We start from the raw sequence: 23,708 nt of genomic DNA, 5'->3' as shown, positions 1-23,708 counted from the left end.
AGCCCAGGCTCGGCAGTGACTCAGATGTCTGACCTTCCTTTGCCGCAGAGGTCATGCTTTTTGATGAGCCAACCACAGGCCTGGACTGCGTGACTGCAAATCAGATCGTTGTCCTCATAGCAGAGCTGGCTCGCAGGGGCCGCATCGTGATCCTTACCATCCACCAGCCCCGCTCCGAGCTCTTCCAGGTGAGGGGGATGTCTGTTGTTCCAGCTCAGCTCATCCAGGGTGGGTATAGGTGTGCCAGGCTGGGGATCTCGGAGTAGAGGTTAGTATTTAAACCAGAGCAATCCTGATGGGAAGGGCCAAGGATGGAAACTCAGTTCTTTTAGCACCTGTCATGTACCAAATACCTTCTATGCACTAGCACTTTTAATCCACACAACAACCCTATGAGGTGGGTACCAGCATTTTCACTTTACAGAGGGGAAGAGTGAGACTTAGAAATGATCCAAAATTGAGCCAATATCACAGTTAATAAAAAGCTGGAATTGGCATTCATATTCCAGTTGGCTTTCAAGTCTGTGCTTTTCCACTAAATCAAATAGAGTTCCTTCCCAAAAATCTCACCTTAATCTCCTAGGATCCTTTTAGGGAGCTATTATTTGCCTTTTATAGATGAGGATCTGAGATTTCAAAAAATTTTTTCGGTCCAAAGTCACTCATTCCGGGGCACGGCGGGGCCTCAAACCTATAGGTCCTCTGACCCGTTCCATGAGCTGTCCTCTATCCTAGACATGATGCTGGGTGCAGGCTGGGAGGCAGCAGGACCCACAGGGGCAACCCAGTCTGGAAGGAAGAGGGATGCATTTTGAGAGGTTCTGATGGCCGCAGTAAGAGTACTGATGTATGGCTGAGACAGTCAAAGGACTGACTACTTGAGGCTTCTTTTCCATAAGGATGTGGTGACCTGATTACACACTAACACTGTCTGTCGTTCAATCAGCTCTTTGATAAAATTGCCATTCTGAGCTGCGGAGAGCTGGTTTTCTGTGGGACACCGGTGGAGATGCTTCATTTCTTCAGTGGCTGCGGTTACCCTTGTCCCGAACATTCAAACCCTTTTGATTTTTATGGTAAGTTTTTCTTTCACAGTCCCCATCATATATGTTTTCTAAACTTTATCATCTCAGATTTCTGCCTAGATGACACCAGCACACGTGGGTTTTATTTCTCCTTTTGTTTTGGTGTTTTTACTCTTCAAAAAATTAATTTGGCCGAGCCAATTAACTTGCCATAGATGACCTATCAGAATGAGGTGGGGGATCTCTTTTTTTTTTTTAAAACATTTTACCACTACTCTTCACTTTAAAAAAAAATAAATTTATTTATTTATTTTTGGCTGCGTTGGGTCTTAGTTGCTGTGCACGGGCTTTCCCTAGTTGCAGTGCGCGGGCTTCTCATTGCGGTGGCTTCTCTTGTTGTGGAGCACAGGCTCTAGGCACATGGGCTTCAGTAGTTGTGGCACACGGGCTCAGTAGTTGTGGTGCACGGGCTTAGTTGCTCTGCGGCATGTGGGATCTTCCTGGACTAGGCCTTGAACCCGTGTCCCCTGCACTGGCAGGTGGATTCATAACCATTGTGCCACAAGGAAAGTCCTGGGGATCTCTCTTGAAATGGTGCACTTCTACTTTGTCAGAGAAAAATTAGCTGAACTTCTGAATTCTCCCAGACAGGCCTATCAGGATCTTCATGGCCCTGCTATGGTAGCTTTAAAATATTCTGATTTTATAGGTGGGGATTAACAACAGGTATTATTTTGATGAGATGAGGTATTATGGTTAGCACTCCTAAATCAATGATGGAACATATATTATTAGTCACTGTGTATATATGTGCATTTAAAAACACATGGGTCATTTTTTTGTGGGAAAAAAATTTCAGTGGACCTGACATCAGTGGATACCCAAAACAAAGAACGGGAAATAGAAACCTACAAGAGAGTCCAGATGATTGAATCTGCCTACAAAGAATCAGCAATGTATCGTAAAACCTTGGAGGATATTGAAAGAACAAAACACCTGAAAACATTACCAGTGATTCCTTTCAAAACCAAAGATTCTCCTGGAGCCCTTTCTAAACTGTGTGTTCTCTTGAGGTAAGAGCGTCACCCCATTTTAGATAGGTAGACGTCCACTCATTAAAAAAAAGCAATGAAAACGGGGTTGTTTGGCTTTCAGGAGAGTGACGAGAAACTTAATGAGAAATAAGCTGGCAGTGACTATGCGTCTCACTCAGAATCTGATCGTGGGTTTGTTCATCGTTTTCTTCCTTCTACGGGTCCAGAACGACGTGCTAAAGGGCGCCATCCAGGACCGTGTGGGTCTCCTGTACCAGTTTGTGGGCGCCGTCCCGTACACGGGCATGCTCAACGCTGTGAACTTGTGTGAGTGCCCTGCCCAGGAGGTGGGCCCCCGGGGTCGCGGGAGCTTCTCTCTCCCTGAATATCTCCTTTCTCCAGCCGACGCCTTGCAAGACTCCACCATATAGGGGTATTTCTCTGAGCTCAACCTGGCCCCCTCCGGGTTCTCTCTCTGGGACAAGGTAACTCGTGAATTAGTAACACCTTAGTGGGAATTAGCTCTCCAAGTGGATCTCCCTGAAGGTCTCTGAGGATCCAGGGAAGCATGAAGTTATGAGGAGATGATGCAGCAGAGTTTGGGCAGGGTTTTTAGAAGATCAGCCCTGGTATCTTCTCTTATCCATTAGGAGGCCCAGCCCATGGGGGCCCGGATGCCTGGCCAACTTTGCACTGTTAACGTTCTTTTTGGAGCCTATTTTAGGACAGCCAACACCTGGTTTTCAAACTCAGTGGGAGTCCAGAAGCAATACCTAGTTGCCTGATGTTCTGTGCCAACACCCTGCAAGAAAAGAGGACAGAGTGCCTCACGTCACTCATTTGTGTCCCTTTTGCATGTGTGTTCTTGAATTGGTGACACCCCTCCCCCCCCCACTTTAGAGAGACGGAAATAAATTGTGACGGCTTTTGTAATCCTATTGTAATTCAGGTAGAGTGTGGATTTCTGGGGTGGGGGTATTTATAGTTCTATGGATGTCAGGTTCCTTTTCTCCATGACTAGGGGGCCCCAGCTGGTCCTCACCATCCAGGGCTGATAGGTCTCAAGTTCAGCCTGGGCTAGCACCCCTCCTCCTCCAGCTGTGTGGTGACCGGCTGTTCTGCAACCTGCCTCCCATGCCCAGTTCCTGTGTTGCGAGCCGTCAGCGATCAGGAGAGCGAGGATGGCCTGTACCAGAAGTGGCAGATGCTGCTAGCTTACGTGCTGCATGTGCTCCCCTTCAGTGTCATTGCCACCATGATCTTCTGCAGCGTGTGCTACTGGTAAGGAAGAGGGTGTCCAGAGGCCTTCAGTTTTCCTGGGCCATGCTTCCCAGATGGTGGGATCCCAGATGGCCAGTGGGACCTGTGGAGGGAGAGCCCCAGGGTAAACAGGACAAAGAGAGGAACCCCCCACTGTGGGCCACACGGGACCTGAGAGCAGACCAGCAAGACTACACGCACCAGGGAATAACCTGTCCCGCATTCACTGTGGGGCCTGGCCTGAGGGGAGGGCTCTGGAGTAGCTGGGACCAGGTACAGAGGCAGCGAGGCTGTCCACCCAGCTCAGCGTGGCTCCCAGGCTGCTGTGAGCTGGAGCGGCAACGCTGCCTGAGGTTTCATTTGACCGACCTGGGGCATCGTGATTGGGCTGGGGTGACGGGGGGTGGAGGAATCAAGAGTGACTATGGGAAGAGGGCTTTGGAGAACCATGACGCATCCCTGATGCTGGGTTTTGATTGATGGTTTGCAGACAGTGCTTTTTATTTCATAGAACTTTTTACAGATGCAAATCTGAAAATGTGTAGAGTTATTTGTTGATTTGTTGTCATAGGGAGATGTATCTTCCCTAATCCCTCTGGCTTTCCCTTAAGAAAAAATGGGGGGAATCATCCGGCATTCTGTGATTCCAGTAGTGAAAGGTGCCCAGCTTGTCGTTCCAAGACAGGACTTCAGGCGGTTCTGGAGACACTGTCTTTCTTCAGGGCACTGGATTCATGTGCAGGTGCTTCCACCCATAACCAGTATAAAGACCCCGTGGTATGCGATGTGAATAATTATTATGAATCAAGTGAAATACAAGTAGAAGATAAGTGAGGGCCTGGTTTGAGCTCCAAGATGAAGAGTTAGGAGGTCTTATTGTGCAGACTCTTAGACGTTGTTGTCACCCTGGGGAGCGACAGAGGCAAAGCTGCTCGCTCTGGTTAGCAAGAGGGCGGACGCTCGCAACCAAGGGCGATGGCAGGGACCACACGGCCCTCCTTGCTGGCCTTGATGAAGCCTCTTATCCTCTGATGCTCAGGAACATGCTGAATCTCTGATCTGTGATGTACATAAACCACAGGCCCGTCTAGTTTAGGCGAAATGATCCAGGAGCAGATTTTTTTTAAGTGACCGTTTTTTGAGTAAGCCAAGGTTGGTTGGAAATTGAGAACCTTGTTAATTTAGAACCTTGCTCCTCAATGTGGCCCACGAAGCACGGTGTCAGTGTTACCTTGGGGCTTGTTTAACCTGCAAAATCTCATGCCCAGCCCTGCTGAATTGGATTCCACATTTTACATGATCCCCCAGGTGATTTATATGCACTTTAGAATTCGCAAAGCACTGATTTTGAAGACCATATGATATTTGTAAAACTGCCCATGAGAAAGAGTTCTGTACGATTTTAGAAAACAGGGCGGTTTTAAACTAGGTTCAGTATTGTCATGACTCTTTTTGACAAAAGCATAATCATTTCTAGTGGTGGCAGCACAGCTGTTAGCAATGTAGCAAATACTTTGATTCAATGATAGAAAAGTTTGTTGAATGCCTACTAGGTGCCAGGCACAGTGCCAGGTGCAGCTGCAGATTTAAAGGGGAGTAAACTGAAGGGGCTGCCCTCAAGCTTGCAGTTCTGAACTGAGACGGCCCTGAAAGCCGGAGGGTCTTCTGACTCTTAGCAGCACATCAGACTTGAACTCACTCAGTAGCAAAATCCGATCTGAACCAACGTGAGGTTCATTGTACTTTTCCCACAGCAACATTCCTGTTTAGTAGATATGTTACAGGTGGAGTCCCAGACCCCACTACAGCAAGTATCATCTACACAGTGTGAATGAAGTCTTTCCCAAATCTGTAAATTGCCACATTCCAAAACACATCTGGCCCTAAAGTATTTCAGATGATGGATTGTGGACATAAATCTCCAGATGACTTTAATTCAAGAAAGTGTAAGATTAATATTATAAAGAAGCACAAACACAGTGCTGAGGAATATGATAACAAAGACGGCTGACACACGTGAGCACTTGCTTTTATGTCAGGCACTAAAAGGTTTAAATGTATCAGTTCATGTAATCCTTGGCACCATTCTATAAAGGTGGCATTATTAATTATCCTTGTTTGAAGACGAGGAAGCTGAGGCCCCGATGGGGAATGTCTCTTCCCCATCTCACATGCATTATCACAGTGAATTACAAAGGAGACCAAGGGTCCATTTGGCTGGATGGGGAGAGGGACTCTTGGAGGCTTTATAAAGGAGAACTTGAGAGATGAGCAACATTTGAATAGATGGAAAAGGAGCAAGGGCGTTTCAGGGGAAGAAAGAGAAGGAGCATAGGTTCAGAAGCAAAAACACACAAGACCTTTCCAGAGAAAAAGTTCAGTTGTGCCATGGGGAAAGGAGGATTGGAAGGAATAATGGAAAATATGACTGACAGCCTTGGAGCCTGGTAGGTGAGGTGCTGAATGCCAGGCTAAGGGGCTGAAGTGGATTAGATACCGGTACATAGTAGAGGATTTTGATCCCCAGGGAGTGACCCATCTGTGTTGGACTCTGGCGGGTGAGGCTGGCATCACTTTCGTCTCAGACTGAAGAGTTAGGGCAGAGAGGCTGAACAGCCCAGTGAGGAGCCTTGGTAACAGTCTGGGAAAGGCAGAGGCTCTGGTGAAGAGAGCAGCAGTGGCAACAGAAAGGGGGTTTCACTTTGAGATGCTGGGAAAGTAGAATCGAACGGACTTAGAAATGGAATGGATTTGCTGGGGGGTAAAGAGAGTCATGGAGATGCCTGAGTTTTCAGCCTGGGAGGATGGGAAGGGGACAGTATCCTTATCAAGTTTGCGAGGAAAGAGAATGGATTTGGTTTTGAATATATTGCATCTGGGATGCTACAGGACACCCAAGAGGAGATGTCAATCTGAGGCACAATAGGTTGGTGTAGAAAGAAAAGGCAAGACGAGTGAGAGGAGAGGCCTGGGAATGGATTCTATAGGCGAGAGTGTCAGGGAGGAAGCGGTCTGAGGGTGATATCTTAAGAGGCACATTCAGAGGGTGGGAAGAGGGAAGCAATCCGGCGAGAGAGGCAGAGAGGTGGTTAGAGTGGTGGAAAGAGAAGCAGGATCGGGCAGTGTCAGAGAAGGCAAGAGAGGAGGGAGTTTCACGAAGGTGTAGTGAACCCGTTCAGTACTGCATAGGTTCAAGGAGGTGAGGCATAGGTTTAGGAGGTCACTGGTGCTCTTCCATAAAAGAGGTTCAGTAGAGTGGTGGGGGTGCCAGTCAGGTTTACCAGGGAACAAGGAGTGAGATGGGAGAAGCAGGTGCTGTTTGAGAAGCTTGGTGGTACAGGAGAGGATAAAGAGGGGGCAGTTGCTTAAAAGGTCACCAGACTCAAGGAGTGGTTATTTTACAATACGGTAAGTAAGACCATTAGGGAAAACCATTAGATTGAGAGTAGATGAAACTACAGAAAAATTGGGTAATTCGCAGATCAAGTTTCCAGATTAGACCAAGGCAGAAATAGGAAAATCAGATTAACATAGTACCAAGGATGCAAGTAGACAGGATAAAGCTTGGCAAAGATGGGGTAAGAGATAGAGACAGGGAGAAAGAGAGGAGATGCAAAGTAGGGAAGATAAAGATAGAAATTCACAAAATGGGAGGTAAATCCATCTGCTGAGCACTGGGGAGAGAGTTTGAAATTCCCTGGGAAGAGAGCGTAGTTTAAAGTAGAAGTTTTTATTAGCCATGATGGGACATGACATTGGAACCCAATAAGCAATGAGGAAGAATTAGGGGTCCAGGAATCAGCTGAGGCAAAGTGGCAGAATGGATCCAATTAGCACAGCTTAATTGAGAGAGCAAGGTCCCCAGGTGGGGAATTGGTAAGGCAAAGAATAGCAGAAGGGATGAGGGTCTGAGGCATTGAGGGCTTTGCGGAAATGGGAGACGGGAGGAGGCCATGATCAGAAGGGGCATTTTCAGAATGTGAAATCTTGGACATGGAACAGTTTTGAGTAACAGGTAACATTTAAATCCCAGACATAATGAGGGATCAAGATTAGGTGGGTGGAGCCACTGGAATTGATTGGGTGACCTAATTAGGAGGCACTGGTGTTGATGGATTATGAAGGTTAAAAACCTTGAGGATAATGATGGTGGACAGGAGTGCAAAACTGACCCTGGTCTAAAAGCTACAAAATCATCAAAGGTGAGAAAATGTCTTAAAAGTCACAGAGGACTGCCTTGAGGCAGAGAATTAGTAGTATAAGCCAACTTCCTGATTTGTATAGGAGGAAAGGCAGATGGCCTTGAAGAGTGGTAGGGAGGGGTGAGGGTAAGACATGCCAACTTCTCTTACTTACTCTACAAATGGAAGAAAGAGTAGCCATGTCTAAGGGTTGTTGAGGACGTGCTATCACCAGGGAAATGTTATTTGGTGAAAGGAATGTAAGAGGTTAAGGGGCATGGATATAGAGTAGCTGGTTTACAAGAACATGAAGGTCAAATCAGTGGAAGGGGTTGGTAAAATAAAAGACAAGAATGGAATGGAACAGGCCTGGGGAGGGCTAATCCATTGGAGGATGAAAGCAGTGAAGGGTTTTCACGCTGGCAGTAACCCCATGTAACAAGGATGAGGTTCAGGGAAGGAGGGGCTGAGAAGCAGGTTGGGTGAGTCCTTAGCATTAGGGTAGTAGGCTAGCTAGGGTGGGAGCAGTGCCAGCCAGGCAGAATGTGGTTGCTTATGGAGAAGCCTGGACAGTTCAGCCCTACTTACTGCAGTTGGTTGTGACCATCCTCTGAGTATTAGTATTTTTCTGTGAGAGCTGAGGGGCTGTAAAAAGGAAAAGGTGGCTCCATTGACTTGGGGCCAACAGAAACAATTTGAGGGACTAAATGGCCTCAAATGTTGGCCCTGTTCCGAAAAGGCCTTTCAAAGGGGAGTTTGGCCTGCCCTGCAGACTCTCCCCACCCACTTAACCACCATGGATTTATCCACAGAAGTCAAGTGCGGAATTTTTCTTAAATGATAACCCTTGGAGAGGAACTAAAGACCTTATGTTTTTCTAGGACTCTGGCCTTATACCCTGAGGCTGCAAGATTTGGATATTTCTCTGCTGCTATCTTGGCCCCCCACTTAATTGGTGAATTTCTAACTCTTGTGCTACTTGGTGTGGTCCAAAACCCAAATGTGGTCAACAGCATGGTGGCCCTGCTCTGCATTGCTGGTGTGCTTGTGGGCTCTGGATTCCTGAGGTAAGATCTGATAATTCAAATGATTTAGACTGGTATGATTTGATGTTAATGATCACCTCATAATGATTATTATAAGGCGTTACAGAGAAGCGCTGTGTGATACTGTGATACTCTATCACCTTACAGTCCAGAGTATTTATAGTGCTTCCTAGTCAGTATTGCTTAGACTTTGAACTGTTCATTATTTGTTCAATAAAACGTCTTCAGAATGAGAATCAGGAAATGATGATTGAAGCATGTTATCACATGTCATAAGCCATTATATCAAGAGGAGGAAAACCAAGCTGTCCTCCAGAAATACTCACAGCCTATTACAGGCTAAGTAGCATGCATTTGGTTCATTTCTTCCCTGGCACTGTTGAGTTTCTATTCCAGCTCTCAATTCTCAGTTACTTTAAGAAAGTAAGAATAGTCAGATAAGAAAAGAGGCTGCAGGATAAAAGCCTGCTCAAGAAAGCATCAGGACTAGAAGGACACACACCAAATGTAAACAGTAGTTATCTCTGGGTGATACTTATTTTAATTTTCTCGGTATTTTCCTATATTTTGTGAATTTTCTATAATGGACAAGCATTACTTTATAACCAAGAAAAAATATATGTACACATACATACATATTGTATATTTTTTTAAAGTAGCAGGAAGGGCAGAAAATTTTAGAAGGGTGAAAGTGGTTTCAGGTGGGTGATGTGAGTGGGATCCAGTAAGTAAACTATGGGTCCCTGAGAAAATGTGAAGACAGCTCTGTTTCTTTGACTTAAAAATCAAAGAAAAGGGCCCGGAGACCTTCAAGATGGCAGAGGAGTAAGACGTGGAGATCACCCTCCTCCCCACAAATACATCAGAAATACATCTACATGTGGAACAACTCCTACAGAACACCTACTGAATGCTGGCAGGAGACCTCAGACTTCCCAAAAGGCAAGGAACTTCCCATGTACCTGGCCATGTGGCTGACAGGGTCTTGGTGCTCTGGCCAGGTGTCAGGCCTGTGCCTCTGAGGTGGGAGAGCCGAGTTCAGGACACTGGTCCACCAGAGACCTCCCGGCTCCACGTAATGTCAAACGGTGAAAACTCTCTCAGAGATCTCCATCTCAGTGCTAAGACCCAGCTCCACTCAACAACCAGCAAGCTACAGTTTTGGATACCCTATGCCAAACAACTAGCAAGACAGGAATACAGCCCCACCCTTTAGCAGAGAGGCTGCCTAAAATCATGATAATGTCACAGACACCCCAAAACACACCACTGGACACGTTCCTGCCCACCAGAAAGACGATCCTCATCCACCAGAACACAGGCATCAGTCCCCTCCACCAGGAAGCCTACACAACCCACTGAACCAACCTTAGTCACTGGGGACAGACACCAAAAACAACGGGAACTACAAAGCTGCAGCCTGCAGCCTGTGAAAAGGAGACCCCAAACACAGTAAGTTAAGCAAAATGAGAAGACAGAGAAACATACAGCAGATGAAGGAGCAAGGTAAAAACCCACCAGACCGAACAAATGAAGAGGAAATAGGCAGTCTACCTGAAAAAGAATTCAGAGTAATGATAGTAAAGATGATCCAAAGTCTTGGAAATAGAATGGAGAAAATATAAGAAACGTTTAACAAGGACCTAGAAGAACTAAAGAGCGAACAAACAATGGTGAACAACACAATAAATGAAATTAAAAATTCTCAAGAAGGAATCAATAGCAGAATAACTGAGGCAGAAGAACGGATAAGTGACCTGGAAGATAAAATAGTGGAAATAACTACCGCAGAGCAGAATAAAGAAAAAACAATGAAAAGAACTGAGGACAGTCTCAGGGACCTCTGGGACAACATTAGACGCACCAACATTCGAATTATAGGGGTTCCAGAAGAAGAAGAGAAAAAGAAAGGGACTGAGAAAATATTTGAAGAGATTATAGTTGAAAACTTCCCTAATATGGGAAAGGAAATAGTCAAGTCCAGGAAGTGCAGAGAGTCCCATACAGGATAAATCCATGGAGAAGCACACCAAGACAAATATTAATCAAACTGTCAAAAATTAAATACAAAGAAAGCATATTAAAAGCAGCAAGGGAGAAGCAACAAATAACATACAAGGGAATCCCCATAAGGTTAACAGCTGATCTTTCAGCAGAAACTCTGAAAGCCAAAAGGGAGTGGCAGGACATATATAAAGTGATGAAAGGGAAAAACCTACAACCCAGAATACTCTACCCAGCAAGGATCTCACTCAGATTCAATGGAGAGATTAAAACCTTCACAGACAAGCAAAAGCTAAGAGAATTCAGCACCACCAAACCAGCTCTACAACAAATGCTAAAGGAACTTCTCTATGCAGGAAACACAAGAGAAGGAAAAGACTTCCAATAACAAACCCAAAACAATTAAGAAAATGGTAAAAGGAACATACATATAAATAACTACCTTAAATGTAAATGGATTAAATGCTCCCACCAAAAGACACAGACTGGCCGAATGGATACAAAAACAAGACCCGTATATATGCTGTCTACAAGAGATGCACTTCAGACCTAGGGACACATACAGACTGAAAGTGAGGGGATGGAAAAAGATATTCCATACAAATGGAAATCAGAAGAAAGCTGGAGTAGCAATTCTCATATCAGACAAAATAGACTTTAAAATAAAGACTATTACAAGAGACAACGAAGGACACTACATAATGATCAAGGCATCAATCCAAGAAGAAGATATAACAATTGTAAATATTTACGCACCCAACATAGGAGCACCTCAGTAAATAAGGCAAATGCTAACAGCCATAAAAGGAGAAATTGACAGTAACACAATCATAGTAGGGGACTTTAACACCCCACTTTCACCAATGGACAGATCATCCAAAATGAAAATAAATAAGGAAACACAAGCTTTAAATGATACATTAAACAAGATGGACTTAATTGATATTTATAGGACATTACATCCAAAAACAACAGAATACACTTTCTCCTCAAGTGCTCATGGAACATTCTCCAGGATACATCATATCTTGGGTCACAAATCAAGTCTTGGTAAATTTAAGAAATTTGAAATTGTATCAAGTATCTTTTCCGGCCACAACGCTATGAGACTAGATATCAATTACGGGAAAAAAACTGTAAAAAATACAAACATATGGAGGCTAAACAATACGCTACTAAATAGCCAAGAGATTACTGAAGAAATCAAAGAGGAAATCAAAAAATACCTAGAAACAAATGACAATGAAAACACGATGACCCAAAACCTACGGGAATGCAGCAAAAGCAGTTCTAAGAGGGAAGTTGATAGCAATACAATCCTACCTCAAGAAATAAGAAACTCTCAAATAAACAACCTAACCTTACAACTAAAGCAATTAGAGAAAGAAGAACAAGAAAACCCCAAGGTTAGCAGAAGGAAAGAAATCATAAAGATCAGATAAGAAATAAATGAAAAAGAAATGAAGGAAACGATAGCAAAGATCAATAAAACTAAAAGCTGGTTCTTTGAGAAGATAAACAAAATTGATAAACCATTAGCCAGACTCATCAAGAAAAAAAGGGAGAAGACTGAAATCAACAGAATTAGAAATGAAAAAGGAGAAGTAACACCTGACACTGCAGAAATACAAAGGATCATGAGAGATTACTACAAGCAACTCTATGCCAATAAAATGGACAACCTGGAAGAAATGGACAAATTCTTAGAAAAGCACAACCTCCCGAGACTGAACCAGGAAGAAATAGAAAATATAAACAGACCAATCACAAGCACTGAAATCGAAACTGTGATTAAAAATCTTCCAACAAACAAAAGCCCAGGACCAGATGGCTTCACAGGCGAATTTTATCAAACATTTAGAGAAGAGCTAACACCTATCCTTCTCAAACTCTGACAAAATGTGGCAGAAGGAGGAACACTCCCAAACTCATTCTACGAGGCCACCATCACCCTGATACCAAAACCAGACAAAGGTGTCACAAAGAAAGAAAACTACAGGCCAATATCACATAGATGAACAAAGATGCAAAAATTCTCAACAAAATACTAGCAAACAGACTCCAACAGCACATTAAAAGGATCATACACCATGATCAAGTGGGGTTTATCACAGGAATGCAAGGATTCTTCAATATACACAAATCAATCAATGTGATAAACCATATTGACAAACTGAAGGAGAAAAACCCATCATCTCAATAGATGCAGAAAAAGCTTTTGACAAAATTCAACACCCATCTATGATAAAAACCCTCCAGAAAGTAGGCATAGAGGGAACTTACCTCAACATAATAAAGGCCATATTTGACAAACCCACAGCCAACATAGTTCTCAATGGTGAAAAACTGAAACCATTTCCTCTAAGATCAGGAACAAGACAAGGTTGTCCACTCTCACCACTATTATTCAATATAGTTTTGGAAGTTTTAGCCACAGCAATCAGAGAAGAAAAGGAAATAAAAGGAATCCAAATAGGAAAAGAAGAAATAAAACTGTCACTGTTTGCAGATGACATGATACTATACATAGAGAATCCTAAAGATGCTACCAGAAAACTACTAGAGCTAATCAATGAGTTTGGTAAAGTTGCAGGATACAAAATTAATGCACAGAAATCTCTTGCATTCCTATACACTAATGATGAAATATCTGAAAGAGAATTTAAGGAAACAGTCCCATTTACTGCTGCAACGGAAAGAATAAAATACCTAGGAATAAACCTACCTAAGGAGACAAAAGACCTGTATGCAGAAAACTATAAGACACTGATGAAAGAAATTAAAGATGATACCAACAGAGGGAGAGATATACCATGTTTTTGGATTGAAAGAATCAATATTGTGAAAATGACTATACTACCCAAAGCAATCTACAGATTCAATGAAATCCCTATCAAATTGCCAGTGGCATTTTTCACAGAACTAGAATAAAAAAATTCATAATTTGTATGGAAACAGAAAAGACCCCGAATAGCCAAAGCAGTCTTGAGGGAAAAAAACGGAGCTGGAGGAATCAGGATCCTGGACTTCAGACTATAGTACAAAGCTACAGTAATCAAGACAGTATGGTACTGGTGGAAAATATATATATATATCTCAATGGAACAGGATAGAAAGCCCAGAGATAAACCCACGCACATATGGTCACCTTATTTTTGATAAAGGAGGCAAGAATATACAATGCAGAAAAGACAGCCTCTTCAATAAGTGCTGCTGGGAAACTGGACAGCTCCATGTAAAAGAATGAAATTAGAACACTCCCTAACACCATACACAAAAATAAACTCAAAGTGGATTAAAGACTTAAATGTAAGGCCAGACGCTATCAAACTCTTAGAGGAAAACATAGGCAGAACACTCTATGACATAAATCCGAGCAAGATCTTTTTTTTTTTTTTTTGCGGTACACGGGCCTCTCACTGTTGTGGCCTCTCCCGTTGCGGAGCACAGGCTCCGGACAAGCAGGCTCAGCGGCCATGGCTCACGGGCCCAGCTGCTCCGTAGCATGTGGGATCCTCCCGGACCAGGGCACGAACCCGCGTCCCCTGCATTGGCAGGCGGACTCTCAACCACTGCGCCACCAGGGAAGCCCTCAGCAAGATCCTTTTTGACCCACCTCCTAGAGAATGGAAATAAAAACAAAAATAAACAAATGGGACCTAAAGAAACTTAAAAGCCTTTGCACAGCAAAGGAAACCATAAACAAGACGAAAAGACAACCCTCAGAATGAGAGAAAATATTTGCAAATGAATCAACGGACAAAGGATTAATCTCCAAATTTTACAAGCAGCTCATGCAGCTCAATATCAAAAAAACAAACAAACCAATCCAAAAATGGGCAAAAGACCTAGACATTTCTCCAAAGATATATAGATTGCCAATAAACACATGAAAGGGTACTCAACATCACTAATCATTAGAGAAATGCAAATCAAAACTATAATGAGGTATCACCTCACACCAGTCAGAATGGCCACCATCAAAAAATCTACAAACAATAAATGCAGGAGAGGGTGTGGAGAAAAGGGAACCCTCTTGCACTGTTGGTGAGAATATAAATTTATACAATCACTATGGAGAACTGTATGGAGGTTCCTTAAAAAACTAAAAATAGAATTACCATAGGACCCAGCAATCCCACTACTGGGCATACACCCTGAGAAAACCATAATTCAAAAAGAGTCATGTACCACAATGTTCATTGCAGCTCTATTTACAATAGCCAGGACATGGAAGCAACCTAAGTGTCCGTCGACAGATGAATGGATAAAGATGTGGCACATATATACAATGGAGTATTACTCAGCCATAAAAAGAAACGAAAATGAGTTATTTGTAGTGAGGTGGATGGACCTAGAGTCTTGTCATACAGAGTGAAGTAAGTCAGAAAGAGAAAAACAAATACCGTATGTTAACACATATATATGGAATCTAAAAAAAGGTCATGAAGAACCTAGGCGCAGGATGGGAATAAAGATGCAGACCTACTAGAGAATGGACTTGAGGACATGGGGAGGGGGAAGGGTAAGCTGGGACGAAGTGAGAGAGTGGCATGGACATATATACACTACCAAATGTAAAACAGATAGCTAGTGGGAAGCAGCTGCATAGCACAGGGCAATCAGCTGGATCCTTTGTGACCACCTAGAGGGGTGGGAGGGAGACGCAAGAGGGAGGAGATATGGGGTTATATGTACATGTATAGCTGTACACTTTGTTATACAGCAGAAACTAACCCACCATTGTAAAGCAATTATACTCCAATAAAGATGTTTTAAAAAATCAAAGAAAAAAGCTATTGAGCAGCTATTTTATGTAATCATATTTGTTTAATTAACTCTCAGAGCAATCCACGTTCAGTTAAGAAAACTAAGCTCAGACTTGACTTTGTTCTGATCACACGCTGTGAACACTCTCCGGGGAGGCTCCCTGGAGACAGCACCGACCCTGGAGTCAGAGTCTTTCTCTTACCACTTAGTTGCCAAGTGACCATTGGCAAGTTACTTTTCTACCTAAATTAGTTTCCTCATTTATAAAATGGAGATAATGATCTCAGCCCCACCTGCCTCAAGGGATCATGAGACTGGAATGAGATCAGCAACGTGGAAACACTTCATGAACTGTAGTGAGTTATTATAAAGCCAAGTGAGTTCGTTTTGAACAGTCAGGGAGGATATTTTTTTACAGTGACACCATTACATTGTATTTGTCTATGTTGCTTAATTGGCTTGTTAGCATCTATGAAAAATGCACAGATAAGATCACCCCAATGGCATGGGATCATGCCAGCAAATTACAGACCCAATCTTCAGCAGCATCTCCTCTTTCATATTTGAAACATGTGCTCCAATCAGTCTGGCACTATTTCACGTATTTGGTTTATAGGAAAGGGGATTGATTATTCTTGAGAGGCGGGCAGTGACCAACATTATCAAAATGCTGTTGGGTTCTTTGCAAGATCTCAACATCCCAAGGCTTCACCTGGGTTCTGCTCCATCACTGGGGTGAAACTGCGCTCCTGAAGGCCCCACATCAACCTCCTAGTCATTGAGTTTATGTATTTTCCCTCAAGTCATCATCTTTCCTGACTGAGTGCCTGCAACATGTGCACTTTTGGCTGTCTCTTCCTTTAAACACAAGTGGAAATAGCTTTGTTGTTCTTTCTGCTTACAAAATAATGCAAGTTCTTAGGAGGAGAAATGCACACAATACAGAAATGTATACAATACAGAAATGTATAATGAAGTTAAGTAAAAGTTACCTGAAGTATCACAACCCAGAGTTAAATTTTGTTGTGTATTTTGCTAGACTTTTATATAATCTTTAATTAAAATGAGCTCATACTATTGTGAAGGAGTAAGGTATGCATGCTTTTCCCCCCTTTTAACAATATAATGTAGATGGTCCCACATCAGTAAATTTAGATCTGTGGTTCCTCCCTCTTGGATGTACTGCAAGGATTGCTGTGACACAGCCTAGCTCTCCTCCTGTGTCTTTCACAGATCCATTTGTCCCCCCTCTGCCGCCTGCACAAAGCCTGGCTGTTGTTCCCTTGGCAGGGCGAGCTCTCTCTGAAAGCCCCCTTTGTTGGGTCTCACAGCCCATCACATGCTGCTCAGTTGCAGTCAGCCTCTTGAGGGCAGCAGCTGTGTTTCATTCATCATTATAGCTCTTCTCAGTGGCTGGCCCAAGGCCTTTAACCAATTAGGTTTGCCAAAAATATTTGGACTGAGTGAATAAATGAATGACTATTCTCTCTTCTTGGACTGCCTACACACTGGATCAGTCACCAAATCACGGTTTTCTTCTCTGATGTCAAATCACAGATGCACGTGGAGCTTTTGAGTTTGCCTTGTGTGGTATGGTACAAGATGAAGACACATGGTTCCCACCTCACACTCTAGCCATCTGGGCAGCCATCTTCTCATGGCCATCATCCTCTTACAAGCCTTTGTCATCTCATCCTTGAACTTCTGCTGTAGCCTGCTCTGTTTTTTGCTGTTCCTACTCTACTCTTATTCTGGTCCATCCTACTTGCTGGTGCCACTTTAATTTTCTTAAATCATTGATTGCAATGTGACTTTTATCATGGTCCTTCAATGTCAACTGCCTGCAAGGCCCTGAAGTAGCCGGTTCATGGCTACCATTCCAAACTCACCTCCCACCGCTCCCACTTCGGATCCTCTGCCTTTCTAGTCCATCCAGTCCCACATGCCTGTGCTCATACCATTCTGCCTTCCTGGAGTGTCCTTCCTCTGCCCCTACATCCTCCCCAGACTCCGATCTGTCCTTTCCAGTTAGCAGCCTCTCAATGTGGCTAATTCAATTTTGTGCCTCAGAAAATTGCCAATAACTGAAAGTCATGGAGTTTGGGGATCACTTGGTGAAACCATAAATACTAAATACAAGAATGTCACGGACATGTAGTACTGGTTTTCTGTACTTTCTAAGCACAAATTGTTCACTACTGTATTTTTATAGCCTTGAGAATGTATAGTTTATGTCTCCCAACTACATTGAGTCTTTAGGGGTAGGATACTTCTTTCGAATTCCGTAAGCACCTAGAACTAGTGCCTCGCAAATAGAAAGAATGTAATACATATTTGTTGGTTGATAAAAGCTATTGAGTGAACTAAGAAGGCCACAGGGTCAGCATGAAGTTTCTCCTGAAACAGGTTTCACAACGAATGTCTGCTTTTCTCACCATCCTTTTCCCCTTGTATTATAGTTTAGTTCTCACTTCATACATTAGCACCTCAAATCTGTTTAATCACAAACATCCTCCTCTAATGTGGTGTGTTATTTGTTTTCTTTTATATCAATGGTGCTTACCAATAAAATTAGACACCAATCCATCATTAGGGGTGTGTTAAATTAAGGTTCCTACTATAATGGATCACCAAGTTGTGATTAAAAATGATGGTGTGTTATGCTTACTGACTTGAAAGGATGTCTGCGGCATACGTTTGTTTGAAAAAGCAGGTTAGGAAAGAGGATGAGGAGTTTAATTCCATTTATGTAAAATGTTATAAATACACATTACATATATCACCAAAATGTTAACAATAGTTATTTCTGGGCAGTGGTATTTCTTTATACTTCTCAGTGTAGTTTGAAGTTTTTCTAGTGAACATATTTTTATAATGAGAGATGAGAAACTATGTATATTCCTGTTGGGAAACATAAGGGTTGCCTTTCTTTTCATTTGGTAGGACTGCTACCAGAGCCTATTGAAGTTCATCTTTCTTTCTTTTTGCTTTTTCTTAAGAAACACAGAAGAAATGCCCCTTCCTTTTAAAATCTTCAGTTATTTTACATTCCAAAAATATTGCTGTGAGATTCTTGTAGTCAATGAGTTCTATGGCCAGAATTTCACTTGTGGTAAGTACTCAATTTTGGAATTTATTTTTACATATTAGTTTGAAAAAAACAATTCCTTGAGGGAAATGTATTTTTTAAGTAAATGCTATATTGTAAAAGAGATTTAAAACTTTGTTTTGAAGAGTCTAACATTTTCTCTGATTTTGAAAATAATAAGCAGTAGTCAAGTTAGTCACTTGTCAAAGGTCAGTAGCTTAAGGGCACTCCGATGTTTCTAGAAAATGATAGACTTAATGTATACTGAGGTAAACTCTAGTATATTCTGGATGGATCAGTTCCTATACCTACTGAACAGGTTGAAGCAGGCTGCGGTGGCTTCTTCTTCCCCCAAATGTACAGAGTATGTAGCTGAGTGAAGCCATTTTTGGCAAAAATCTGTTCCCTAATCCCACAAGAGGGCAGTGGGAGCACAGCAAGGCCCTCCTGGCCATTGGAAATCCCAGGCCACTCTGTGAAGACACCTAAAGAACAGGGCAGAATTTAGTAGTCGTTTTATCTATCTTTAGGTGATAACATTAGTAACCTTGGGATATTCAGTGCTAAGTGATCATAATTTTTATTAGTACTATGGTACTGAATATACACCCAAAATGTAAACAAGCCCATTTCCATCTTCAAGGCCCCCAACACTCACTATTGCTTCATCTAATAATGAATTCTGGGCTCTCTAAAATTTCCTGTATCTTCATGAAGAAGAGTACTTAGCAGACTGCTGAGCATTTAGTGGGCATCTGATAAATACGTGTTGATTAAATTACCTTGCAAGTACCATATTTGACATTGTCAATCTTTTCCCTGGCAGGCAACTCAAATGGTTCTATGTCAACTAATCCAATGTGTGCCTTCAGTCAAGGAATTCAGTTCATTGAGAGAACCTGCCCAGGTGCAACGTCCAGATTCACAGCCAACTTTCTGATTTTGTATTCATTTATCCCAGTTCTTGTCATCCTAGGAATAATTGTTTTTAAAATCAGGGATTATCTCATTAGCAGATAGTAAAGAACATTGCTGCGAAATGGAACTTAAGCTCCTAGATGTACATGACTGCTTTGAACGTCTGAAATAAGAATGTCACGTGATTCTTAGTAGTACCTCGTAAGACTTTTAACCATTAAGACTCCCTGTGCCCCTTGGATCCATGCAGGCCTTGAATGCTATTCCAGGAGGGACATGTGGTATTTGGAAATTGTGACTGAGCTGGTCCAAAGATGTTCATAATAATTCATAAAGTTATGGGAGACTAATGTGACTATTTGTTTTCTTTGTTCTAGACACAGAAAAATAGGTCAGTTAAAGCTTATGCTTACATTTGATAAAGGCTTTGGTAAAAAAGAAAACATTTGACTGATTGTAAGTAAGAGAAAAAGTTGTGGTTTGATTGAAGCAAAGCATCACGCAGAATTAGGTAAGAATGCTTTCATTTTCATTTAAAAACCCTATTTACGTGCACATGTCTACATAAGTTAACTGATCACATGGAGAGGATGTTGGACAGACGTTGGATAAAGACCCCTGACACAGAGCATCCACTCATTTTACTGATGGTTAAAATGAAAAATGGCAGAAGTGGGCTGAACTGAGAACAGCACACTAGACAAAAAGATTAGTTTGCTAGTTTTCACTTTCTGCTTAGTTTACTTATAAAATTAAAAGTAAATGTTACTAAAGTATACGCACTGAGAAATGACATTTTTAAGGTGGGAGAGCAGCTGTTATTTAAAGTCCACATAGAAAAGATGCTCAATTGACACAACATTTACACTAAGAACAGAATCACACACTAGGAATTCATGTTCTTGAATTGTAAAGAGAAAGAATGCTGATAAATATATATTTTTAGGGATTAAATTATGTATATAGATTATTAAAAGTGGGTTTTGGACTAAATGATCTTTCTGATCTCCAAGTAATTCATGTACAAGTCTGAAGTGAAACTGTCTTCATGTTACCATGGTAACTTTGAGTGAGAATATCTTAGATAATACATGAACTTGTTCAGTTACTGTGACCTAACGTGTAATGAATGATAAATTATAGTATTTGAAAGATCTCACATTATAGTGGGAAAGATCATTTCATTAAGGAAACCACAGTAAAATCCTATTTCTTAGAACAGTATTTAAGGATCTGCAGACATTGGTAAAGTACCAGAATAGTATTGTCAATTTTTATAAAAGGTCTTTGACACTGATGATTATGGTATAATAGTTACATAATGTCTTACAGATTATATATGTCACATCAGTTATAGACAATTCTGGAGATGATAATCTATTAAAGTAGTTCAAAGAGAGTCCCACAGGAACCTCTTTTGAAATCACTGATTTCAACTTACTAAAGATATGGGTGTACAATGTAAGTGGAAACACTTTCTACTATTCATATGCAGATGAATTTCATTCTAGCTCAGAAACACTTGGAAAATTGACATAGCACGTGACTTCAAGCTATTAAATGTTAGTGATACCGTAATCTTAGAAAAACACAATGACTTTCAACATGTGACAGTTTGTCTCAGTCAAAAATGGACAGTGGGGCTTCCCTGGTGGCGCAGTGGTTGAGAGTCCGCCTGCCGATGCAGGGGACACGGGTTCGTGCCCCGGTCTGGGAAGATCCCACATGCCGCGGAGCGGCTGGGCCCGTGAGCCATGGCCACTGAGCCTGCGCGTTCGGAGCCCGTGCTCCGCAACGGGAGAGGCCACAACAGTGAGAGGCCCGCGTACCGCAAAAAAAAAAAAAGGACAGTGATGTATAAGAAAATCAAAATATATAATAAAAATTCCTATTCCCACCAAGTCAGTGAAACTTCTGAGATCAAAACGTTCCCTGTTGATTTAAAGGGAGCTCTTTCTCCACAGCACTCAAGCAGGGTGCCTGTCTGCTCCTAAGACTGCAGTTCCTTGTAGACATGGTGAAATTGTTTTCCAGAGTGCTGGAACCACATGCATTGTAACTAGTTTAGGAAGTCGTATTTCACTACAATAACCAGGTAGTTTGCTATCCACTTGGATACCACTCATCAATCTTGGTGTTCTTGAGGTTAGTAAGTGTGCTTATTTGAAGCTGGGTGCATGGCATATTAGAGTCAACATATTTTATAGTGGAAATGGAAGAACAGAGAATAAATTACTTTCCTGTTTAATGACAGCAATTATGCTTACTCCAACTGAACTTGGCTAGCAGATACACAAGTCTCCAGGAGTCTGAAAGCTTCTTAAAAGCTATTCCACCTTGGAAATGATCTTAGTTATTACTAACTCATGCAGTCTTGGCCTGCTTGTTGATAGACTATTTCCTTAAATTTGCCTATTCTTCAAAAAGTTATACTCAAAGTAAGTATGCCAGAATCACCAGAGGTGCTGATGAAAAATGCAGATTACTGAGCCCCATTCCAGACCCACTGATTCAGGATCTCTGGGTGTGGGGACTCAGGAATGTGCATTTTCTTTTTTTTCTTTTTTTAAAAATTGAAATATAGTTGATTTACAGTGTTGTGTTAACTTCTGCTGTACAGCGAAGTGATTCAGTTATACATATATATACATTCTTTTTTATATTCTTTTCCATTATGGTTTATCACAGATACTGAATATAGTTCTCTGTGCTATACAGTAGAACCTTGTTGTTTATCCATTCTGTATATAAAAGCTTACATCTGCTAACCCCAACTTCCCACTCCATCCCTCCCCAACCCCTACCCCTTGGCAACCACCAGTGCCCTCTGTCTGTGATTCTCTATTTCATAGATAGGTTCATTTGTGTCATATTTTATTTTTTTTAAATTTATTTTTTATTGAAGTATAGTTGAATTACAATGTTGTGTTAACTACTGCTGTATAGCAAAGTGACTCAGTTATACATATATATATACATTCTTTTTCATATTCTTTTGCATTATGGTTTATCACAGGATATTGAATATAGTTCCCTGTGCTATACAGTAGGACCTTGTTGTTTATCCATTTTGTATATACCAGTTTTCATCTGCTAATCCCAAACTTCCAATCCAACCCTCTCCCAGCCCCTCCTCCTTGGCAACCACCAGTCTATTCTCTATGTCCCTGATTCTGTTTCTATTTCATAGATAGGTTCATTTGTGTCATATTTTAGATTCTACATATATATATCATATATTTGTCTTTCTCTTTCTGACTTCACTTAGTAGGATAATCTCTGCAAATGGTATTATTTCATTCTTTTTTATGGCTGAGTAGTATTCCATTGTATATATGTACCACATCTTTATCAATTCATCTGTTGATGGACATTTAGGTTGTTTCCATGTCTTGGCTATTGTGAACAGTGCTGCTATGAACATATGGGTGCATGTATCTTTTTGAATTATAGTTTTGTCTGGATATATGCCCAGGAGTGGGATTGCTGGATCATACGGTAATTCTATTTTCAGTTTTCTGAGGGACCTCCATACTGTTTTCCACAGTGGCTGCACCAACTTACATTCTCACGAACAGTGTAGGAGGGTTCTCTTTTTTCCACCCCCACTCCAGCATTTGTTATTTGTAGACTTTTAAATGATGGCCATTCTGACCAGTGTGAGGTGGTATTTCATTGTAGTTTTGATTTGCATATCTTTAAAAATTAGCGATGTTGAGCATCTTTTCATGTGCCTATTGGTCATCTGTATTTCTTCATTGGAGAAATGTCTATTTAGGTCATCTGCCCATTTTTCAATTGGGTTGTTTGGTTTTTTTGGTTGGTCAGTTGTATGAGTTGTTTGTATATTTTGGAAATTTAGCCCTTGTTGGTCGTGTTGTTTGCAAATTTTTCTCACATTCTGTAGGTTGTCTTTTTGTTTTGTTTATGGTTTCCTTTGCTGTGCAAAAGCTTGTAAGTTTGATTAGGTCCCATTTGTTTATTTTTGTTTTTACTGCCTTGGGAGACTGACCTAAGAAAACATTGGTACAATTTATATCAGAGAATGTTTTGCCTATGATCTCTTCTAGGTTTTATGGCGTCATGTCTTATGTTTAAGTCTTTAAGTCATTTTGAGTTTATTTTTGTGTATGGTGAGAGGGTGTGTTCTAACTTCATTGATTTACATGTGGCTGTCCAACTTTACCAGCACCACTTGCTGAAGAGACTGTCTTTTTACCCACTGTGTGTTCCTGCCTCCTTTGTTGAAGATTAATTGACCATAGGTGTGTGGGTTTGTTTCTGGGCTCTCTATTCTGTTCCATTGATCCATATGTCTGTTTCTGTGCCAGTACCATGCTGTTTCAATTACTGTAGCTTTGTAGTATTGTCTGAAGGCTGGG

The 23,708-nt window shown here is 41.7% G+C and overlaps 1 protein-coding gene across 4 annotated transcripts in view; it reads left to right on the top strand.

The window, feature by feature from the left end:
• Positions 1-21,142, top strand: part of ABCG5 (ATP binding cassette subfamily G member 5) — a 35,615-nt gene extending 14,473 nt beyond the window's left edge. Inside the window, exons 6-13 of one of the 4 annotated variants that reach the window (XR_014326646.1) lie at positions 49-188; positions 947-1,076; positions 1,885-2,098; positions 2,181-2,386; positions 3,202-3,340; positions 8,382-8,567; positions 18,328-18,432; positions 19,704-21,142. Coding sequence is in view for 2 of the 4 variants with exons in the window: in XM_082851789.1 (XP_082707915.1) it covers positions 49-188; positions 947-1,076; positions 1,885-2,098; positions 2,181-2,386; positions 3,202-3,340; positions 8,382-8,567; positions 18,320-18,432; positions 19,235-19,428 (1,322 nt within the window). In the remaining 2 variants the exon portion in view is untranslated. Of the gene's footprint in view, positions 1-48; positions 189-946; positions 1,077-1,884; positions 2,099-2,180; positions 2,387-3,201; positions 3,341-8,381; positions 8,568-18,319; positions 18,433-19,234 lie in introns of all 4 variants that reach the window. The other 3 variants (XR_014326647.1, XM_082851790.1, XM_082851789.1) reach the window with 3 other exon arrangements.
• Positions 21,143-23,708: the final 2,566 nt, after the last annotated feature.

The sequence above is a fragment of the Leucopleurus acutus genome (assembly GCF_964270905.1).
Source record: "Leucopleurus acutus genome assembly, chromosome: 12".
NCBI classification, from domain to species: domain Eukaryota; kingdom Metazoa; phylum Chordata; class Mammalia; order Artiodactyla; family Delphinidae; genus Leucopleurus; species Leucopleurus acutus.
The sequence above is the reverse complement of the archived record's forward strand: the minus strand, read 5'-3'. Positions and strand labels throughout refer to the sequence as shown.